At 52.7% G+C, this 18,103-nt stretch overlaps 6 protein-coding genes across 6 annotated transcripts; 2 read left to right on the plus strand and 4 right to left on the minus strand.

Annotated features, from left to right (window-relative positions):
* Positions 1-16: 16 nt before the first annotated feature.
* CCOS01_02988 (uncharacterized protein) lies at positions 17-2,808 on the minus strand (the record flags this gene model as incomplete). Its single annotated transcript, XM_060451174.1, has 2 exons — positions 17-2,292; positions 2,346-2,808. The coding sequence occupies 2 exons, from the start codon at positions 2,806-2,808 to the stop codon at positions 17-19; spliced, it is 2,739 nt and encodes a 912-aa protein (XP_060317439.1).
* Positions 2,809-5,437: 2,629 nt separating this feature from the next.
* On the plus strand, positions 5,438-6,966 carry CCOS01_02989 (RuvB-like helicase 2; the record flags this gene model as incomplete). The annotated part of the gene is made up of 3 exons (XM_060451175.1): positions 5,438-5,446; positions 5,501-5,727; positions 5,790-6,966. The coding sequence occupies 3 exons, from the start codon at positions 5,438-5,440 to the stop codon at positions 6,964-6,966; spliced, it is 1,413 nt and encodes a 470-aa protein (XP_060317440.1).
* Positions 6,967-7,171: 205 nt separating this feature from the next.
* Positions 7,172-8,593, minus strand: CCOS01_02990 (Lin1 family protein; the record flags this gene model as incomplete). The annotated part of the gene is made up of 1 exon (XM_060451176.1): positions 7,172-8,593. One exon carries the CDS (start codon positions 8,591-8,593, stop codon positions 7,172-7,174), a length of 1,422 nt encoding a protein of 473 aa, XP_060317441.1.
* A 511-nt stretch (positions 8,594-9,104) lies between these two features.
* Positions 9,105-10,384, plus strand: CCOS01_02991 (ubiquitin fusion degradation protein UFD1; the record flags this gene model as incomplete). The annotated part of the gene is made up of 3 exons (XM_060451177.1): positions 9,105-9,107; positions 9,161-9,466; positions 9,539-10,384. 3 exons carry the CDS (start codon positions 9,105-9,107, stop codon positions 10,382-10,384), a joined length of 1,155 nt encoding a protein of 384 aa, XP_060317442.1.
* A 1,035-nt stretch (positions 10,385-11,419) lies between these two features.
* On the minus strand, positions 11,420-12,791 carry CCOS01_02992 (uncharacterized protein; the record flags this gene model as incomplete). Its single annotated transcript, XM_060451178.1, has 4 exons — positions 11,420-11,584; positions 11,648-11,711; positions 12,111-12,578; positions 12,637-12,791. 4 exons carry the CDS (start codon positions 12,789-12,791, stop codon positions 11,420-11,422), a joined length of 852 nt encoding a protein of 283 aa, XP_060317443.1.
* Positions 12,792-15,519: 2,728 nt separating this feature from the next.
* CCOS01_02993 (uncharacterized protein) lies at positions 15,520-16,410 on the minus strand (the record flags this gene model as incomplete). The annotated part of the gene is made up of 2 exons (XM_060451179.1): positions 15,520-16,269; positions 16,339-16,410. 2 exons carry the CDS (start codon positions 16,408-16,410, stop codon positions 15,520-15,522), a joined length of 822 nt encoding a protein of 273 aa, XP_060317444.1.
* Between the last annotated feature and the right edge of the window lie 1,693 nt (positions 16,411-18,103).

The raw sequence follows: 18,103 nt of genomic DNA on the forward strand, positions 1-18,103 counted from the left end.
TTCCCTTTCATTCTCCTCAGTGCCTTCCATTGGTCACGGCCAGCGGCCCGTACTGAGAGCTCAGTCTCCGTTTCTTATTCGCAGGCTCATCGTTCAACGTCATCTGCCTCTCCAAGAAGAGCAGTCTCTGCTCATAGGCTGCCACCTGCCTGGCCATCTGATCTATTTTGGGTCCAACTGCGGCTTCCGTAGGATGGTATCTGTCAATGTGCTGCACAATGGCCTGGTAAAGGGCCTCCGTCGTCAAGTTGTTAATTTGCGCGTCCACATTCATCATGTTGTGTTGCAGAAAGTCCATCTTGTCCTCGGAAGCCTTCACCTTCTCCTCTGTCGTCGCGAATCGTTGCTCAAACTCGCTCAAGCGCTGGTGATCCGCCCGGAAATCGTATGCCTGGCTTTCTAGTACCTGAATTCTGTGAGAGTCCCTGGTCTGGCTTTCGCTTGTTAACTTTGTTGACTCAGAGATTGCCTTGATGCTCTGATCGACCATCGACAATTGCTCCTTCAATGCGTCGATTGTGAGCTTGCTTGAAGCTGAATTATCGGCTGCGCGCCTTTTGGTCGGTGCATCCGCAGTCTTGGTTGGGTCTGAAGTATCGTGTTCTAAACGACGCGGACTCTGCCTCGAGACAGCCTCGAGCACCTTGATCCGTGTTTCGTAGTCCTTCAACTTGCCCTCGTACTGATCGACCTTCAAGTCATTAGTTGGGGTCGACAGGCGGCTGGTTTCTGTACTACGACTCGACTTCTGGTCTGATCCTTTCTCGAGCGTCTTTACTTGAGTCCAGGCAACCGCGTCCGTCCGCAGCGGTAGCATTTGGCGCTCTACGACGTCGACTCGCTTCTTTACGTCCTCGATCCAAGTACTAAATGTCTTGAAAACAGTGGCGTTCATCGCTGTAAAGGTTCTGACCGCCAGGAACTTGTCGCCGTCGGGTGGGCGTGGTATATCCGAAGCAAGTTTCTCCATGCCCGACTGCAGCTGCGTCATTTCCGACTTTAATTGCTGAGCCTCTGTCTTGATGTGTTCAACGACAGATTCAAATTTCTGAACATCTTTCTTGACGTGGTCCGTGTCGGATCTGAGCTGCTGGGCTTCTGTCTTCAGGCGCTCAGTGTCAGACTTGATTTCGAGAGCGTCTTTCTTAAAGCATTCTGTTTCCGACTTCATTTGAGTTCTGAGGGACTCTACTCCGGACCTCAGTTGGGCAGTCGCGGATCCGAGCTGCTCGGTACCTGCCTGGATCTTATCGATATCGGAACGTTGCTGCTGAATGTCTCGCTGCATGTCAGACCGCAACTGCTGGACACTAGATCGAATGACTTCTGCATCCACTTCGAGCATCATATGTTTTGACTGAAGCGTAATCACATCGTCGGCAGCCTTCTTGAAATTCTGTTCCAGTCTCGGCAGCGTTGTCGCAATAGCACCACAACTGTCGCTGATGAGGTCGATATCCATCTCACCGAGCTTGTTGTCGTGCTCCGATACTTGAAGCTTCAGGAAGCTTAGTAGGTCTTCGTGCTGGGCGATGAGCGTCTTGATTGCCTCCAAGTCCTCCGATGTTGTGCCATTCTCTTTTGGAGGTGCACGAGGCGGTACGACATCTGGCTTTGGCTCTTGCAGCTGCTTAATGGATGTGTCATGATCATCGGCCCTGGAACTCAGAGACTGGTAATGGCCCTGGAGCTCTTGAACCTTCTTCTTCAGCGTCTCGTTCTCGACGCCAAGAGCCTTTCGCTTGGCACTCTCAACCGAGAGATTCTCACGAAGTTCCTCCATCTGTTTCTGCTGCTTCGCAGATGCTTCTTTATGTTGGTTCTCAAGCGCATCGAGGCGTGACGTGAGCCGTGCCTCGAGTCCGTCCGGAGCACTAGGAGCAACGAGGCGACGATCTTTGTCTTTCTGCTGCAGCTCAGTAAAAGCTTGAAGCAGAGTAGCAGCAAATGCCTCTGCCGCAGTCTGCCACTGTTGGTCCGCATCCTTCATCTCCTTTCCCAAACTATCTAGGTCGTCGGCGTCTTTCTTCTCAAGCTTTCGATGGTAGTCTTTCAAGGAGGGAAATTCGCCATATTTGGCGTGCGATTGGACATGATCTTTGTCCCGAGCTTTGGCACGCGCCTCAACTACATCTTTCCGCAATCGAATTGCACCTTGTTCGTTACTTCGCCGAGTCAGTTGTCGTAAAGATGCGATGATCTTGACCGTTGCTGTTGTGTTGTTCGCGGATCGAGGGGTCGGTGGTGCTGAAGGTGCTGGTGTCGTCGATGGCGCTGGGGGTTTCCATGGTGCTGATGCAACGGTTAGTATCGGCGCTCTAAAGTGAATCACGTTCTACTCTTACATTGTTCTGATCCATGGTTGGATCGGGTATCTATTGAAATGCCCGACTTGCTCATGACTGGCGAGGAAAACGTTCTTGTGGGCGGGCCACGAGGAGGAGGGATGGTAGCTCGTGAAGCGGTGGACGGCGGTGGCTTGAACAAGTCCGTTTGGGTTCTCGGATGGTCGTGGTCAAGATCCTTCATCCTGTCTCTGTCCCTGTCTCTTTCCCTTCCCCGGTCCCGGTCCCTATCCCAGCTTCTGTCTCTTTTTCTCTCTCTGGTCCGCCTGCCTGGCGAACTTGAGTGGGATAGCGACATGGATCGTGATGACCGAGACCCCGAACGGGATCGTGATCGGGAGCGACGGTAATATCGAGAATCACGACCTAGACGGTCTCTTTCGCCATCCCTGCGATCGTTGTAGTCGTAGCGACTACTGTAATGGCCGCTGTCTTCGGAACGTCGAAAGGATGCCGGCGACATGGTTATGGTGGGCGAGGTGTGGACTCTCAATCGAAGGTCGATTTATGTTTGTCATCTCCTTTGCACGTGAGATCATGTCCAGGCCGCATACTCGAACAGTGAGTTGAAGGTGCGTTGAAGGGGTGCGCATAAGTAGGTAGGTAGGTAGGTAGGAAAAGTGTTGCGTGTACGCAGGTGGCAGGCAGGTGAGGCAAGGAACATAAGGGTCTTTGTTTGCAAGATGCGAGGTGGGGTGAGATGCCCAGAGGTATAGGAGGGAAACCCTATGACGGGAAGGAGCGCGTCACCATCGATTACGTCGGCTCGCCTAAGGGGTCTTATTGACAGCTTTGAGGTCGAGGTTCAAAAGGAAGGTACAGACAGTGACCCGAGTTGCCAGCATCTATTTGAGGGCAAGTCTTTTTGCTTAAGTGGTTTTTCTCCTTCTCCTGTTTTTATATTTGAATCCCTGTTCCGAAGCACCTCCTTCAGTTGGGCGGTCAGTGCCGTCGCGTGCTGAAAACGCGCCCCACGCAGATCGCGTGGTTGGATTAGGTGTAGGTCGGTGTTAGCTTAATTACACTGGCCTGACAACCTGGGAAGTGCAGCATTTGGGGAGGGGAGGTGGTTTGGGGGAAGTAATGTTCCTTGTCAGTGAGGACGCACGCACACAAAGATAGTGCACGCAGTAATTAACATAGGTGATGGAACGCACATGTGCTAGATAGGCAGGGCTTATTAGACCGGTTTTCCAGCAAGGTAAGCCGAAGTAGGTATTCTGCGCTCGGTATGAACTTCACGTAGTACCGTAGGCGGAACTGCTCAATGCTGGCGTCAGGACTTGGGTGGAGAGCGGAAAAGACTGGATGTGATGGAATTCTATCGAGGAACTTGCAGGGAGTCACAGACGATTCAGAGAGAGAGATTTAGACAAACATCCAGTGGCTGCTCCATGCGTCAGATGTTATGCAGTGCGTGCAGTTGCTGCAACCCAGCTTACGGAGTACAGAGCATTAGGTTCCAGGTTTGCTCCCTTTTCACAGAATTCCAGGGTATTTGACGCTGAGCTGGCCTCACGAGTCACAGGCTTACGGGCTCGCTGTAAAACGTGTTGCACGTTTAATTAGAGGGCCAAGACGTTCGTGGTTTCGGCCTGGGGTTCATCTGTGAGACTGACCTTTAGCGAGGAATAAACCATGGCCGCTTTCATATCCGATGGCATAGGTATACGACGAATACACCTACATACAGTGCTGCGAATGCCTTCAAGCAGAGCTATAGGTACTTCCTTCCAAGCGAAGTATGTCATCGATACGTCTGTTTATTGGAATACTCCATTCGAACATAGACTTACACAGACGATAGCTTGCCTATTCTCGGTCGGCTTTCGCGGGTTGTGATAATGCTGCGTCAATCAAGCTGGAAGTACCCTGGCCTGCCCACAAAACCTTACATTAGAGATTGCTCAGATGGAAGGAACAATTACCAAGGTGTGGTGGGTGGGGTGAGGCCGTTTGCCGGCAGGACTCCGAGCTAGGATGGTACCCACGCTTGCTTTTTCCGGGGGCCAGACAAAAACTGATTGATCCATTGGCAATTGCCCAAGAAGGGGTCAACGTTGGGTGGGGAAGGGCGCATCCTAATAAGCAAACATTGATGCTATTATGGGCATTAGCGCCATTTCAAAGTTCAAGTTGAACTTGATCTCGTACGTCGCTTGCCATTTGCCCACCATCGCCGATGGACCTTTCTATCGATCCTGCACTTGGGCACCGATACTTACCCCTCTCGAGCACAATCAGGAGACCACGACCATGGAACGTTCTGAGCGAATATTGCCAAAGGCGCTTGGATGGGAATGCAACAGATATCCGTTCAAGATGTCACTGTTCCATGCGAAGATCAACACCCCCCGTAGTCGATCGGTCGTTTCTAGATAACAAAGAACAAGGCATCCTGGCTGCTTTTGGAAGCAAGCAATTCAAACTGTAAGACAAGATTGTGTAGCTGCATTGTCTTAGCACCAACAAAGACTTGATTGTTCACGACAACAATCCAGATGCTGCATTCAGACTCCGGAGCTTGTCGAGGTTCTACTCGACACATGGCTCAAAATAATGAGCAATAATCGCACCTTTGACTGGCAACAGGTCGCAACAGGATAAGCTGGAGCAGTCCTGCCCAGGAACTTGCTTAAGACATTTTGTGTAAGACTATGTTGAAATCAACCTAAGGACTTCTTTATCGTATGTAATAGAGTTAAGTTAGGGGGATTTCCTCTGGGCCTGACATGGAGTGTTTAAGTGCTGGCGTCAAGCTTAAACCGAGGTGGTACGGATACTGTGCCTGCTTTGTACCTACTAAGGCAGACTTTCTGACGTCCTGGCTTACCTACACAGGCCTGTTCCTGTGGCGCCCAAGCGCTAGCCGCGCCACGCTCAGCCCGTTCAAACTGAGGTAAGCGCGTTCCTAAATTTCTGAACGCGCAAGGCCGAGCTCTTTCAGCCTTGAACGACAATTGACGAACTGCTTTTTGCGCCTCATCCACGAACATCACCTCAAGCCCGTCTCTTCCCACTGACATCCCTCAATTGCCGAAAACTCAACCCTGCGACAAGCTTCTCGAAGTCATCGGTTACCAAAATCCAAGATGGCTGCGGTATGCGCTCCTCTTCGTCTGCGTCTACGCACTAGTAGCTAACAGGGTCTATAGCCCGTCATGACCGTCTCCGAGAGCAAGGAGCTCAAGGGCCTCAACCTCATCGCGGCTCACTCCCACATCCGCGGCCTGGGCGTTGATGGCACGACACTGGAGCCCAGAGCGGCATCTCAGGGGTTGGTTGGACAGGAGAAGGCCAGGAAAGCTGCTGCCGTGATCCTGCAGATGATCAAGGAGAGCAAGATTGCCGGAAGAGCTGTGCTGATCGCCGGCCCCCCAAGGTAAGCCTTGTCTTCCACATGTGTCCTTTGAGGACTGTACAACTGACCTTTCATCTCCTCAGCACTGGAAAAACCGCCATCGCCATGGGAATGGCTCAGTCCCTCGGCCCCGATGTTCCCTTCACTTCCCTCGCCTCATCCGAAATCTTCTCCCTCGAAATGTCAAAGACCGAAGCTCTCACACAAGCATTCCGCAAGTCGATCGGTGTTCGTATCAAGGAAGAGAGCGAGATTATGGAGGGCGAGGTCGTCGAAATCCAGATCGACCGAAGCGTTACAGGCGGCGCCAAGCAGGGAAAGCTGACGATCAAGACGACCGACATGGAAGCTGTCTACGACATGGGCGCCAAGATGATTGATGCCATGACCAAGGAGCGTGTCATGGCCGGTGACATCATTTCCATCGACAAGTCTTCGGGCAAGATTACAAAGCTTGGCCGGTCATATGCTCGCTCGCGCGACTACGATGCCATGGGCGTCGACACTAAGTTCCTGCAGTGCCCAGACGGTGAGCTGCAAAAGCGCAAGGAGGTTGTCCACACCGTCACTCTTCACGAGATTGATGTTATCAACTCAAGAACACAGGGCTTCTTGGCTCTGTTCTCTGGAGACACTGGTGAGATCCGCAGCGAGATCAGGGACCAAATCAACACCAAGGTCGGCGAGTGGAAGGAGGAGGGCAAGGCCGAGATTGTTCCCGGCGTGTTGTTCATCGATGAGGTTCACATGCTCGATATTGAGTGCTTCTCATACATCAACCGCGCCCTGGAAGACGATCTCGCACCCATTGTCATCATGGCCAGCAACAGAGGCAATTCCCGCATCCGTGGAACCGACTACCGCAGCCCCCATGGTCTGCCCCTCGATTTCCTGGACCGTGTCGTCATCATCCACACAAACACCTACAGCCCTGAGGAGATCAAGCAGATCATCACCATCAGAGCTCAAGAAGAGGAGGTTGATGTCTCAGCTGACGCTCTGGCGCTGCTCACGAAGATTGGCCAGGAAGCGGGCCTGCGTTACGCCAGCAACCTCATCACCACCTCACAGTTGATTTGTGCCAAGCGCAGGGCGAAGCAGGTCGAGATTGCCGACGTTCAGAGGAGCTTCTCGCTCTTCTACGACCCGTCTCGCAGCGTCAAGTTCGTGTCCGAGTCGGAGAAGCGCTTGATTGGCAACGACGGTGCCGTCGACTTTACCGTCACTAATGGCCATGGCGATGCGATGGAGTTGAGTTGAGCGTGTTAAAGGGTCTTCCATGTTGGGCGTTTTTGGGCAGTAAAATAGGTGGCCACCCCCTAGGACGTATGATAGATTATGTACCATAAATGTTTGAATGGTAGCATCGTGACGATGCCAGGAATGCAAGGCTTTTTTATTCATTCATCCGTCTTTGTTACATGACATACTTTTTTTTGTCAGAGTGTTCCAGCTCGCGGAACGATCATTCAAACGTCGCAACCCTCGTCCAGGAATCGTCACCAACCGGCCGGAATTCAACGCCCTCACCAAAGTATCCGGCATCCTGCCATGCCTTCATTGTGGGCCCATCGTACGGCCCTTGTTTCTCAGCATTATCCCGCCCATCCGTCCAACGGAACTCCCACATCCTCGAAGACAAATCGTCATCAGCGTCGTCCTTGGCCGGCTCAACCCACTGCTCGCCCGTCTCCCGCTGCCACTCGCGCACGAGCATCTCTCTCTCCTCGTCGTAAATCTCGGCGTGATCTCGACTCAGCAATTTATCCGCCGCGTCGGTGATGGCCTCAATGGCCTCTTTTCTCTTCTGCTGCTCCGGGCTGAGCTGGTCCTTTTCCTTGTCGACGTCCATGGCCTCCTCGCCGCCGCCCTTGTTCTGCTTCTTCAGTTTCCATTTGGGTATCTTTTTGGTTTTGGGCTGCCCCTTGCCCAACCTCGCCAGGGCCTCAAGGGATGTCTCGCCCCTTTCTAACCTCACGATCAGCGCCTTGAGTAGGTCCGTCGTCAAGATGTCGTCGTTTTCCATCCGTAACCTCCGCGCCTCGGCCTCGCGCTTCTCATGTGCATCCGCCGCCTTCTTCAGATCCTTTTTACTCAACCCGTCGAGCCACTTGTCGTGCACGGCATTCGGGTCCACCGCTTTCCTGATAAAGTTGCCGTCCTCGTCGAAGCGACCCTCCTCTTGCTCGTCCTTCATGTTGAACGCCTCAACCTTGGGCGCGTTACGCTTCAAGCCGCCGAGCCCGACTTCCTCGTCAATACCCTCCTCCTGCATCGCCAGCTCTTTATCTTCTTCGTCATCGCTGCTCTCCTCGTCGTCTAGACGGATCTGTCCACCGCTTTTACTTTGCAGCTCTTGACCCTGAATCTGTGCATCGTCGAGAAAGCGCACAGCCTTATCCTTCCCTGCCGCCTTGGTGCCCTCCTGCGCCGCCTTGCCCTCCTTCTCTTCGTCATCGTCGTCCGCGGCAAACATGTCGTCGTCCTCGTCGTCATCCTCGTTAACCCTGCCCCCCTTGCCGTTCGCGCCGCTGTCCTTGGCATCGTAATTATCCAACTGGCCAAAGAAATCCGCATCGCCATCCTTCCTGCCCTTATGCTTCTCATTGGCGCGCGACTTGAAGTTGCGCTCGTTGTCCGAGTCGCTGTCGTAGCCGTCCAGGTTCACGGCGCCGCGCTTCGTCGCGCCCCCGCCGCCGCCAATAACGTCGGCATCGAGGATGGCGTCCTCTTCCGGCGCATCGGGGGCCAGGGCGGAGGGGTTGCGGACGTCAAACTTGAGCTTCTTGGAGTCGTGGCCGTCGTCTGCTTCGGCATCGTGGTGGTGCGTTCGCGCAAATGTTTCGCCTGCCCTTTTCGGGCGCGCTGCTGAGTGTCTGGAGGCCATAATTCGGGCTGGCTACGCCTGAGGATATGGTGTGGGTTATGACAGATGAGGAGTTATAGTAAGGCGAGGCTGGCTGAGCTTTGGCTTGAAAGAGCTTCTTTCTAGGTGGGCTGGATGCAGCAGCTCTAATTCCAAACGTCCCGTTCTAAGTTTCCTGGAATGCATCCGAGAGCTGAGAGCGGATACCTCGAATTCCCTACAAAGTTGCATGGGCATTAAGGTACCGACTGGGGTATCGGGCATGTCATTTTTTGGTGGAGCCCAGTCGAACTTCCAGCGGGTTTCGTCATTCATCAGTTGCCTTTGCGGCCCCACGTAAACCGCGGGTCCTCCTTCATCTCACCCAAAGGCCAAAGCTACCTTCTTTCACCACCTGCAGCAGCCACAACTGCTCTGATTCAAAGAAAGCTGCCCAAGGCAGGTTAACAACACATCGGATTTAACGTTACTGCTTTTCATTTTCCTCTCTCTGCTGCCCAAAAGATACTTTACTCAACATATCCCCCGCTCGATGGTAAGCTAGCTGTCCAATTTACCTCTTTACCCCAGCTAATTCTGAGCTCCCAGTATCGCTTCGACCAGAACGAAGCAGACATGTATAACTTCGCACGCGGTGGCCGCCGGCCGATCGTCCAGCGATTCGACGAATACTACCGATGCTACCCCATGGTCATGGCACCTGGTCCCGAGCGACCCGACCTCAACTACGGTTCCAAGATCTTCCTGCCGCCCTCCGCTCTCGACAAGGTCTCGAAGCTCCACGTGCAATGGCCGTTACTCATGGAGATTATAAATGGCGAGAAGGGAAAGCACTCACACGCCGGTGTGTTGGAGTTCGTCGCGGAGGAGGGCAGAGCATACCTTCCCCATTGGGTTCGTGCTCGTATCCTCTCGTTGGCCCGCGCTGGCCGTAGCGGAGGCGGCGTTGCTAACGTGTGAGATCAGATGATGCAAACCCTCTCGCTGGACGTCGGCGACATGATCCAGATCAAGACGACTTCCCTCGAGCTCGCCAAGCTAGTCAAGCTGCAGCCCCAATCGACCAACTTCCTCGATATCAGCGATCCCAAGGCCGTGCTGGAGAAGGCATTTAGGAACTTCGCCGCACTCACCAAGGGTGACGTCTTCAACTTCGAGTACAATGACGAGATCTACCACGTAGCGGTTCTCGAGGTCAAACCGGAGACGGACAAGATGGGAGTGTGTCTGATCGAGACCGACGTCGAGGTCGACTTTGCGCCACCAGTCGGCTACGTCGAGCCAGAGAGGCAACAGAAAGGCAGCGGAACCAGCACACCCAGAAGCGGCCGTGGTGGCCTCCCGGCCGGCGGCCTGCTCCACAGCCAAGGGTCCATGGCCCAGTCCATCAACTACGGCGCCATCGCCCCCGGCGCGGCGACGACCAACTCCAAATTCTACGGCGAGGGCCAAAAGCTCAGCAAGAAGGGCAGCAAGGCGTCGACGCCCAAGCCTGCGACTCCCGTGGCGGGCGCCTCAGCTAACCCGCCCGCTCTGCCCATCCCGCGCCGGAACAACAACGGCCCCATGCCTCTCCGCCTTCCGCCCAATAAGCTCTTCTTCGGCTACGAGATCAAGCCGGTCAAGACCGATGACGATAAGAAGCGCGAGCTGGAGGAGCAGAAGCGTCCGCACTTTGCGGGCCAGGGCCAGACACTTCGAGCCAAGCGCAAGGGCGAGGCCGAGGAGAAGGAGAAGGCTCCTGAGAAGAAGGGCCCTGCGGAGGGACGGAGAGTGGATAGCCGTGGCCCTAAGCCTCGCGGCATCGAGTGAGATGGCAATGTGCGGGTGCGAACATATTTGTGATTTGGTATGGATCAAATGGCGTTCGGGGGTATGATGGGTAATTATTCTGGGAGCATGGTTCTAATTACCAGGGCAGCATCGTCTGGGACAGTCAAACGGTGATTAGATTCCCAAAAATGAAGTGATTGAGATTATGTACGAGTGCCGTGCTTGAGACGATCTTGGTAATACGAAATGATGGCCAAAGGCAAAGAGGCCGAGGGCACACGACATCAATGTGAGCAGTACCCTGACACTTATCTCCTCGCCACCGTTCACAATCGCGTTGTCGTAAGAATCGAAGTTATACAACACCAGGTCTTCACTCACAAAGCAATCAGTGTACTCAAGGATAGCAGATGATGACTTCCATTTCCGGCTAGAAAGAAAAGCTAGCAAAAGAGCAAGCCTGCTTCTGTACGAGCCAGATGGAAGATCCTCCGCAATCAGTATCAAAAGGGGTGGTAATCTCAGCCATACCCCGTCAAATCAGTCCGTTGAAGCCATTTCTCTCTGCCAGAGATTCCTTGTAAACGATTAGCCACCTGGCCAATCCGGCGAAAAGAGAAATCAAACCCAAAAGCCCTTCCTCCCCCCTTTCCAGGTTCCGTCAAATCCCAGCCTCCATTATCTCATGATCCCCCCGCGGTCTCCTCCTCCCCCTCCATTGCCACTCCAGAGCAATCAACCCAATGGCGGCGGTCGTTTGTTTTGGTGTTGCGAAGAAGAAAAGGTGTCCACAGTCGAAAAGAAAAGAGACGAAGAAGCCGAGAAACTAACGGAAAGCTGATGAGAGAGGAGGGAAAAAGCGAAAAGAAAACCGTTCCTGATGCCGAAAACAATGCCAGTTTCTGTCGAACCACCTTGCCGTCAAACCCAGTAGCAAGAAATGAAGAAGGAATCAAAAAAGACGGCGAACGAAAACCCTTCTTTCCCAAATTTCCCCGCCCATCATTAAAGTCATGAGAGCAGGATAAATTCAAGGAAACGAGTTTCATCGTAAACCAATCCTCCCGTCCTCATTTAATCCAAGACCATCGCGTTCGCAGCCTGGGCCGCAGCCTCAGTAGCCTCAGCGGCAGCCTTAGCAGCAGCCTCCTCCTTCTCGGCTGCCTTGCGCGCGTTGATCGCCATGAGATGCTTGCGACCGTTCACGCAGGCGGTCCAGACACGCTTCTCGAGTTCCCACTAGGCGGGATCCATGACGTGAGCGTACTTGACGGACGGATCGGCCTTGGGGTCGCTTCTGACGCCGTTGAAGTTGCCTCTGGGCTTGAAGCGGGACTCGGCGGCAGGGGCGTCGTTGATGGTCAAGCTGCGGAATTCCTTAGTGAGGTCCATTTTTGAAAATTCTGAGGGGTTTGGAGAGAGGAAGTTGTGTTATTTGTGGAAGTTGGGATGTGGGAATAGAGTAGAAGGATAATCGGAACTTTGATTGTAGAAACTTGCGGTGTGAGGTATGGAAGATGGAAATATGGAAAGACGAAAGGTAATGATGGAAGGTAGGAGGTAGGTAGTGGGGTCAAATTCGAACGTAAGGGTGAAGGTAAACAACAGACGAATGCAGAACAGGTAAGAGAAGCGATTCCGTGCTGTTGAAGCTGGAAGAGCCACAAAAACACAAACACAAGCTCAGGATCTGAAGTGCCGGGTTGACCAGAATGGGGTCTAGGTGAAAATACAGAAAATAGAACAAGAATCCGTAGTAACATACCTGCGCGAGCGGGCAGCACGAATGAAAGAGGGCATGGTGCCATTGCCCTCGAACTTGAACTCGACCTGGTGGTCACCGGTGAGGTCAACCGGCTGACCGATAAGACCAGAGACAGAAGCGGCGTTCTCCATATTGGCATCGGTATCGTTGCCAGTGAGATCAATATGCTGGCCATGAAGAGCAGCAACAAGACCTTCGTGAAAGATCTTGACACGCTTCTTTGAGTCCTCCATGTCGGACTCAGCATCGTCAACGCCATCGTCAGCCGAAATGGCAAGCGAAGCCATCTCGTTGGCAGCCTGGGCCGCACCAGAACCACCGGCAATGGAGATTCTAGCCGCTCTGGTGCCGGAGCCGGGGGCAGCACGCTTGCGGGAAGAAGGAACCGGAGCCGGGGTGGCAGGCATGTCGGCGGCCGCGTCCATCTGCTCATTGAAAGGCTTGAACAGAGACTTCGAGAAGCGCTGACTGTGAGAGAAATTGTGATTAGTTCTGCCAGAAACTGTATCAAGAAATAGTCACTCACCTGAGGGCCGCGACGGTGTAGCTGTAGCCGAGGCGGTTCATGCGGCGAGCGACGTTAGCCCAGTCAGGCTTTATGCCAGCACCGCTGTTGGCAGTAGTGAGGATGGAGAGCAAGAGGGCCTTCTCGGCCTCGACGGTCCAAGAGTTGCCAGCCATTGTTGTGTTGCTGATGTTGCGATGAGTGAATGTGGAAGAGAGTCGTCAAGTAAAGGGAGCTGAGAAGAGGAAGGTTTGAGAGAGTTTGTGTTGACCACTGGGTGGTATGAAAGTTGAGAGGCGCGGTGTGCTTGAGAGAAAGAAACAAACACAGAAACGCGTAGGAATGCGATGATGTGATAGAAAAAAAATGATAGAGGGTGGAATATTCAGGTTTGGTCGTAATGAAAAGAGTTCCGCGATAAGTTGAGACTCGAAAAGTAAGATACATAGCATGAGTAAGAAACCACGTACCTGGTATGCTGTAATAGCGAAGTGTAATGATGTTAATATTCTATGGGCGAAGATCTCGCTCTCTAGTCGAGGAGTTGTGAGAGGTGAGGTTGGTTGAAGAGGAAGAGGTCTGTGGAGGGGGTGAAAGGGGAGATTATCCTGGGTGAGAGTCAAAATCTTGAAAAGCCGGAGAGGTCAAGCAGGAAAGAGCTGTTATCATCTGAGAGCTGGCACTCGCCTCAACTATGGGACGGCACCCGCCTCAAGGGGCAATGGGATAGCACTCGCCTCGAGTTGGGACGACCCTCACCTCGAGGGTTGACGGACGGCACTCGTCTCAAGTTGGGACGGTACTCAGGCTCAAGTATTGGACGGCACTCGCCCCAAGTTTACGATGGCACTCGCCTCAAGGGGTAAATGGATGGCGCTCGCCTCAATAATATGAGAGATGGTGCCCGCCATAAAAGGTGAATAGGTAGCACTCGCCTGAAGTGTAGGATGGCACTCGTCTCAGAGGGTAGTGAAATGATATTCTTCTCAACAAGCTGGAGATGGTACTCGTCATGAAAGGTGAACATATGCCCCCCGACACAAAGGGCTGTGAGATGGCATTCGTCTAAAGAAGGCACTCGTCTCAGGATGCTGAGGGATAACACTCGCCTCGGAAGGTGAATACATAGAACTCGTCCACCCTGTGAGATAATATTCACCTCAAGGGTGAGTCGATGGCACTCGCCTCGAGAAGTTGCTTAAAGGTGGCACCCGCCTCGATGAGTAGAGACTTTTTCGCCGCCTGAAGGCTTTCATACAAGAAAGGTGAGAGGTGTGATCTCAGACCTCTAACCTCTTGATGAGTGTGACGAGGTAGTAGGACACTTCTTTTGAACGATTGGGAGGCAAGGACTTGTGGTCACATTGTGATGCAAGAGAGTAAAAGACTCAAGTAGAAGACGAGAAGCAAAGACTTCGACAAGGATTATAAGAAAGGGGGTTGGAACTTTACTAAGAAAGGATAAAGAACAAGTAAACTTGGAGCAATGAGAAGATGTAGCAGTCTCCGGCTTCCCTAAAAACGAATTGAGATCATGGAGCTTGGCACATAGTGCAATAAGGTAAGTGAACCTTAACCCAGATGAGCGGAAGCGGGAGCGGGAGCGGGACGGACAGGTCTCACTTGTTGCGATGAAGCAAAGTTCCGATGAGGACAGAAGATAAATGTGGGTTTGGAGATTTCCCCCTGTCTAAGAGAGCTATTTAATGCCAGTGTAGCTCATGACTTCATGATGTAATGCTTCTCGCTGGCGGTCGTCTGACCGCTGTGCCGTCTCATGTCTCGTCTCAAGAGGTCCCTCAAACCATCTGTATATTCTCTTCGTCTAGTCTCGGTTTTATCAGCCAGCCTTACACGATTGAGATGAATCCCTGTGGATAGAACATCTAAAACTCTCGGCAAAAGGCATCTTGATGAAGGAATAGGGATCGACAACGGATGAAATAGTGCTCATCTTGAGCAAAATCTTATGCCATATGGCCCTTTCATCTTGGGCAATTTACCGGTTATGAACTTCCACCACTATCTGCTTTGTCGCTGCCTCATTTCGCTTCATCTCTGCAATGGACAGCTCGTAAGATGTGGGCAATAATACGCTAAGTCCATTCAGCTACTGGCAAAGGGAAGAGAGGATAGAGAGGCAGATAAACCCTAGAGCATCCATGACTTGGGATGTATGCACGCCAGACTGGGTAGTGGTGGTGGGTTTATATAGATATCATACCGTTAGTGAACACTGCTTGAAGAGGTACGTAAGAAGTCAAGTAGATTGAAGGCCTAAGGTGCTGGATGGCCTAGGGCTGATGGTGAAAGGGTTGTTAGGAATAAGGCTAAGGCGGAGGAGGACATGTGAGAACATGGGAACCAGGCATGAAATGGTGGTAGAGAATCAATGCTGATGCCGAAGTGCCACGGTTTGATATCTTAGAAGGGAAAATGTATTGCCGGAAAAAGAGGTCTTGGCTTAGCAAGAAGGTGATGGATAGGACAAGCCCGAGGCTGAAGCCGCTGTATTAATACAAGAGCATGCGAAATCAAGAAGCAGAAACTCGTCATAGAAATCGTCATTGTATGTGTTTAAAATTCTAAAGGCCCCCCTGCTTTCTTCCGGGAAGCATACATTCTAGGCCAGACCAGTACGCCGTTTGCAGGGTGTCGCGTAAATTCATTAGTACATCTGGTAGTCCGAATCGATGTGAGTAGAGGAGTGGCCAGCACAAAAAGAGACAAGAGACATGAGACAAGAGAGGGAGAAAAGAAAAAGGCCAACGACAGTGAAGAGAAAAGCCCGAGGTATCTTCTTTTTTTCCAACCCGGACCCAAAACGTATAAGATGACCTCTCCCTCAATACCACTCCCACACACACCAGTATTCGCTTGAACCATTTTCCAGGTTCGGAAATATCATGGGTGGAAATGGGTGTCCCAGTGCTCGTTCTTGATGTTCATGTGCTCAGGCATGAGAGACCCCAGCACGGGAGATCCATGCATGTCGTCGGTGGTATGCACTTGACCGGCCTGGTGATCGCACAAGGAGCCGACGCCGAAGCCATCAATATCGTAGGCGGCATCAAAGGCCGAGTAGATTGGACTCGGTGCCCAGGAGTTGTGGTCGTGCTCGTGGTGATGCTGCTGTTCCGGCTCGTGTGCGCAGGCCATGGCTGATGGGAGATCAAAGGTCGGGTGAGCGCCCATGAGGCTCGCTGATGGGCTGAACTGCAAGTTGTGAGGCGCGGAGAACATGTCGTCGCTACACGGTGTGAGCATCCTGGGGTGGAAAGTCTGCTGGCATTCCGTGGCGGTAGGAGACGCCATGGATGTTGGTGTGAACTGCTGTCGGTAGGAGGGCTGGCTATGCTCGTGCTTGACCTTGACAGGAGACCTGGCACGAGCCTCGGCTTGGTGGAGAGCCTCCAGAGTCCCTGGTTCCGGCTTGACCCTCTTCTCGTCTTCCTCCTCCTCTTCTTTTTTCGGTGGCTTTTGCTCCTTTTTGTTCTTCGTGACCCTGTTCTTGTTTGCGGTGGCTCTGTTACGTTTTTGAGGCTCGAGGCCCAGCATTGCCGAGCGGAAACGGGAGTATCTCATGCGAGCAGCATGGCCGTTGGTGATGGGTTGTGATAGTATCGGATCATGAGCGACGGCATTCCAGTCAATCTGGGGGTTGAATCAGTCTCAAGTCAAGGTGATATGATGTGGTAGTAGTAAGTAGTAGAGAGCACTTACATCCTTGAGGTTCTTCTGTTTCAAGATGGCGAAGAGAAACCTCGTCATCTGGTTGTCTGTATTGGAGGACATGTTGAGAGTGTTGGAGAGTTGTCTCGCCTCGAGCTGACCAGGCTATGGGAATGGAGGTGAGGTCGATGTTGAAGCCAGTGAGCTGGAGGAAAGGGGAGTAATTTGAAGTGCACAGCAACAGAAGCTGAAGCTTTGGCTCAACCCAGTCAACCAGCACACGACAGGCAAGTGTGGAGTTGAAATGAAGGAAATGAGTCACTGTGAAGATTGGTGAGGCAAGGCGAAGCCCAGATATATGGCATCCAAGTCAGCAGGTTGTGATCTGGAAATGGTGCAACCACTGAGGGCGAGGCCGGTCACCGGTTGGTGTGGGTGGTCAATGAGGGTGAGGCGGACAAAAGAGGCAGACAAGGAGGATTCGTCAGAAGGCAGCCTGATAACACCCCGGGACATCAACGGTAGTTATAGGTGCTTGGAGAGGGCCCATGGACCATGGAACTAAAGGGAATGGGCATGCAAGTCGGCTTGATGCTGGTACCGAGCCTCGATGGGGCCAAGTAGTTGTGGATTAGGAGCTGGAGTTGGCGTTGGCATCTATACAGTATGAAGAAAAAGAAAGTCGAACGAAGATGCTTTCAGGGAAGACGCCGCGGCGCTTGGGCCGACATTTTATTGAGGTGTAAAAGTGGCAAACCCCTTGGTTGAGACACAAGGAATCAAAATAGTCCCTTGTTGCCTGGAGTTACGGCGGCAGGCTTTGACGGGGACGCATGTCCTTGAGAGAGTGTGAGAGAAATAGGAAGAGAGGGGGGAAGAGGGGGGTGTGTGACGTTTGTGGAGGGTGTGGAGAGATGATGTGGTGTGGCAGGTGAGGTGTGGTGAGGTGCAGACGCAAGTGCATAGCATCCATGGATGGGATGGGATGGTTTGGATCCAATGGCTTGGAGGTTTTGACGGCTGCCCTGCTCACGCTCACTTGAGCGCTGATGAAATGGTGGAGGGGAGCTAAGAGGGCCGAGGTGTGTCGCGGCGCGGGGCCGTGTCATTTGCGCGTAAAGTGGTTTGAATTCCCTAGCTTCTTGCGCTGTCTTTCTCATTTTTTTAATCATTTTTTTTGCCTTCCGGCGTCCGCAGATCCCTCCCCTGCACCCATCCCGACATGATGGAGTCGACTGGACTCTCTCCGACGAATGAAGGTTTGAGCGGAAGGCCAGGAATTGCAAGGTATTTCGACTAGCGTGTCCGCCGATATGCGAGCACTAATTGATATCAACCATGTTTGCACTCGCAGGCAGAATTGACTCGTCAATTGACACGCAGTTCTGGGTCTTTTTTTTTTTCTGGGGGGACTTTTTTTGCGGTCGAACGGGCCCCATCCCACCCCAATGCAAGATCCAGGAACGCCCAACGGACCACTTGAAAACGGAACAGGGATCTTAATGGCATGAGACAGGTATGCGGTATGGATGTGTGACTCACTTTTCGAGTACTTTAGTCCAAGGTAGCTTCGGAAATGGAGGGGGTTGGGGCGATTGGCTATGTCCATGTTGCAGCTCCCAGTTCGCGCACTATTCATTGGCGGCCTTCCCACACCGAGTCGTCAAACAAACTTACGCAGCAGGCGGTCGACAGACATTTGTGACGACGCAGCATGATGCCTTCTGATACGTACATGGTGTACTCAATCGCTTGCGAACACCCGGGTTTGTGCATCTAAGGTAGGGGTAAACCGGCTAGTAGCCACAAGGTTGGC

This window comes from Colletotrichum costaricense, assembly GCF_030867565.1.
Source record: "Colletotrichum costaricense strain IMI 309622 chromosome Unknown Scaffold_3.1, whole genome shotgun sequence".
Taxonomy (NCBI): domain Eukaryota; kingdom Fungi; phylum Ascomycota; class Sordariomycetes; order Glomerellales; family Glomerellaceae; genus Colletotrichum; species Colletotrichum costaricense.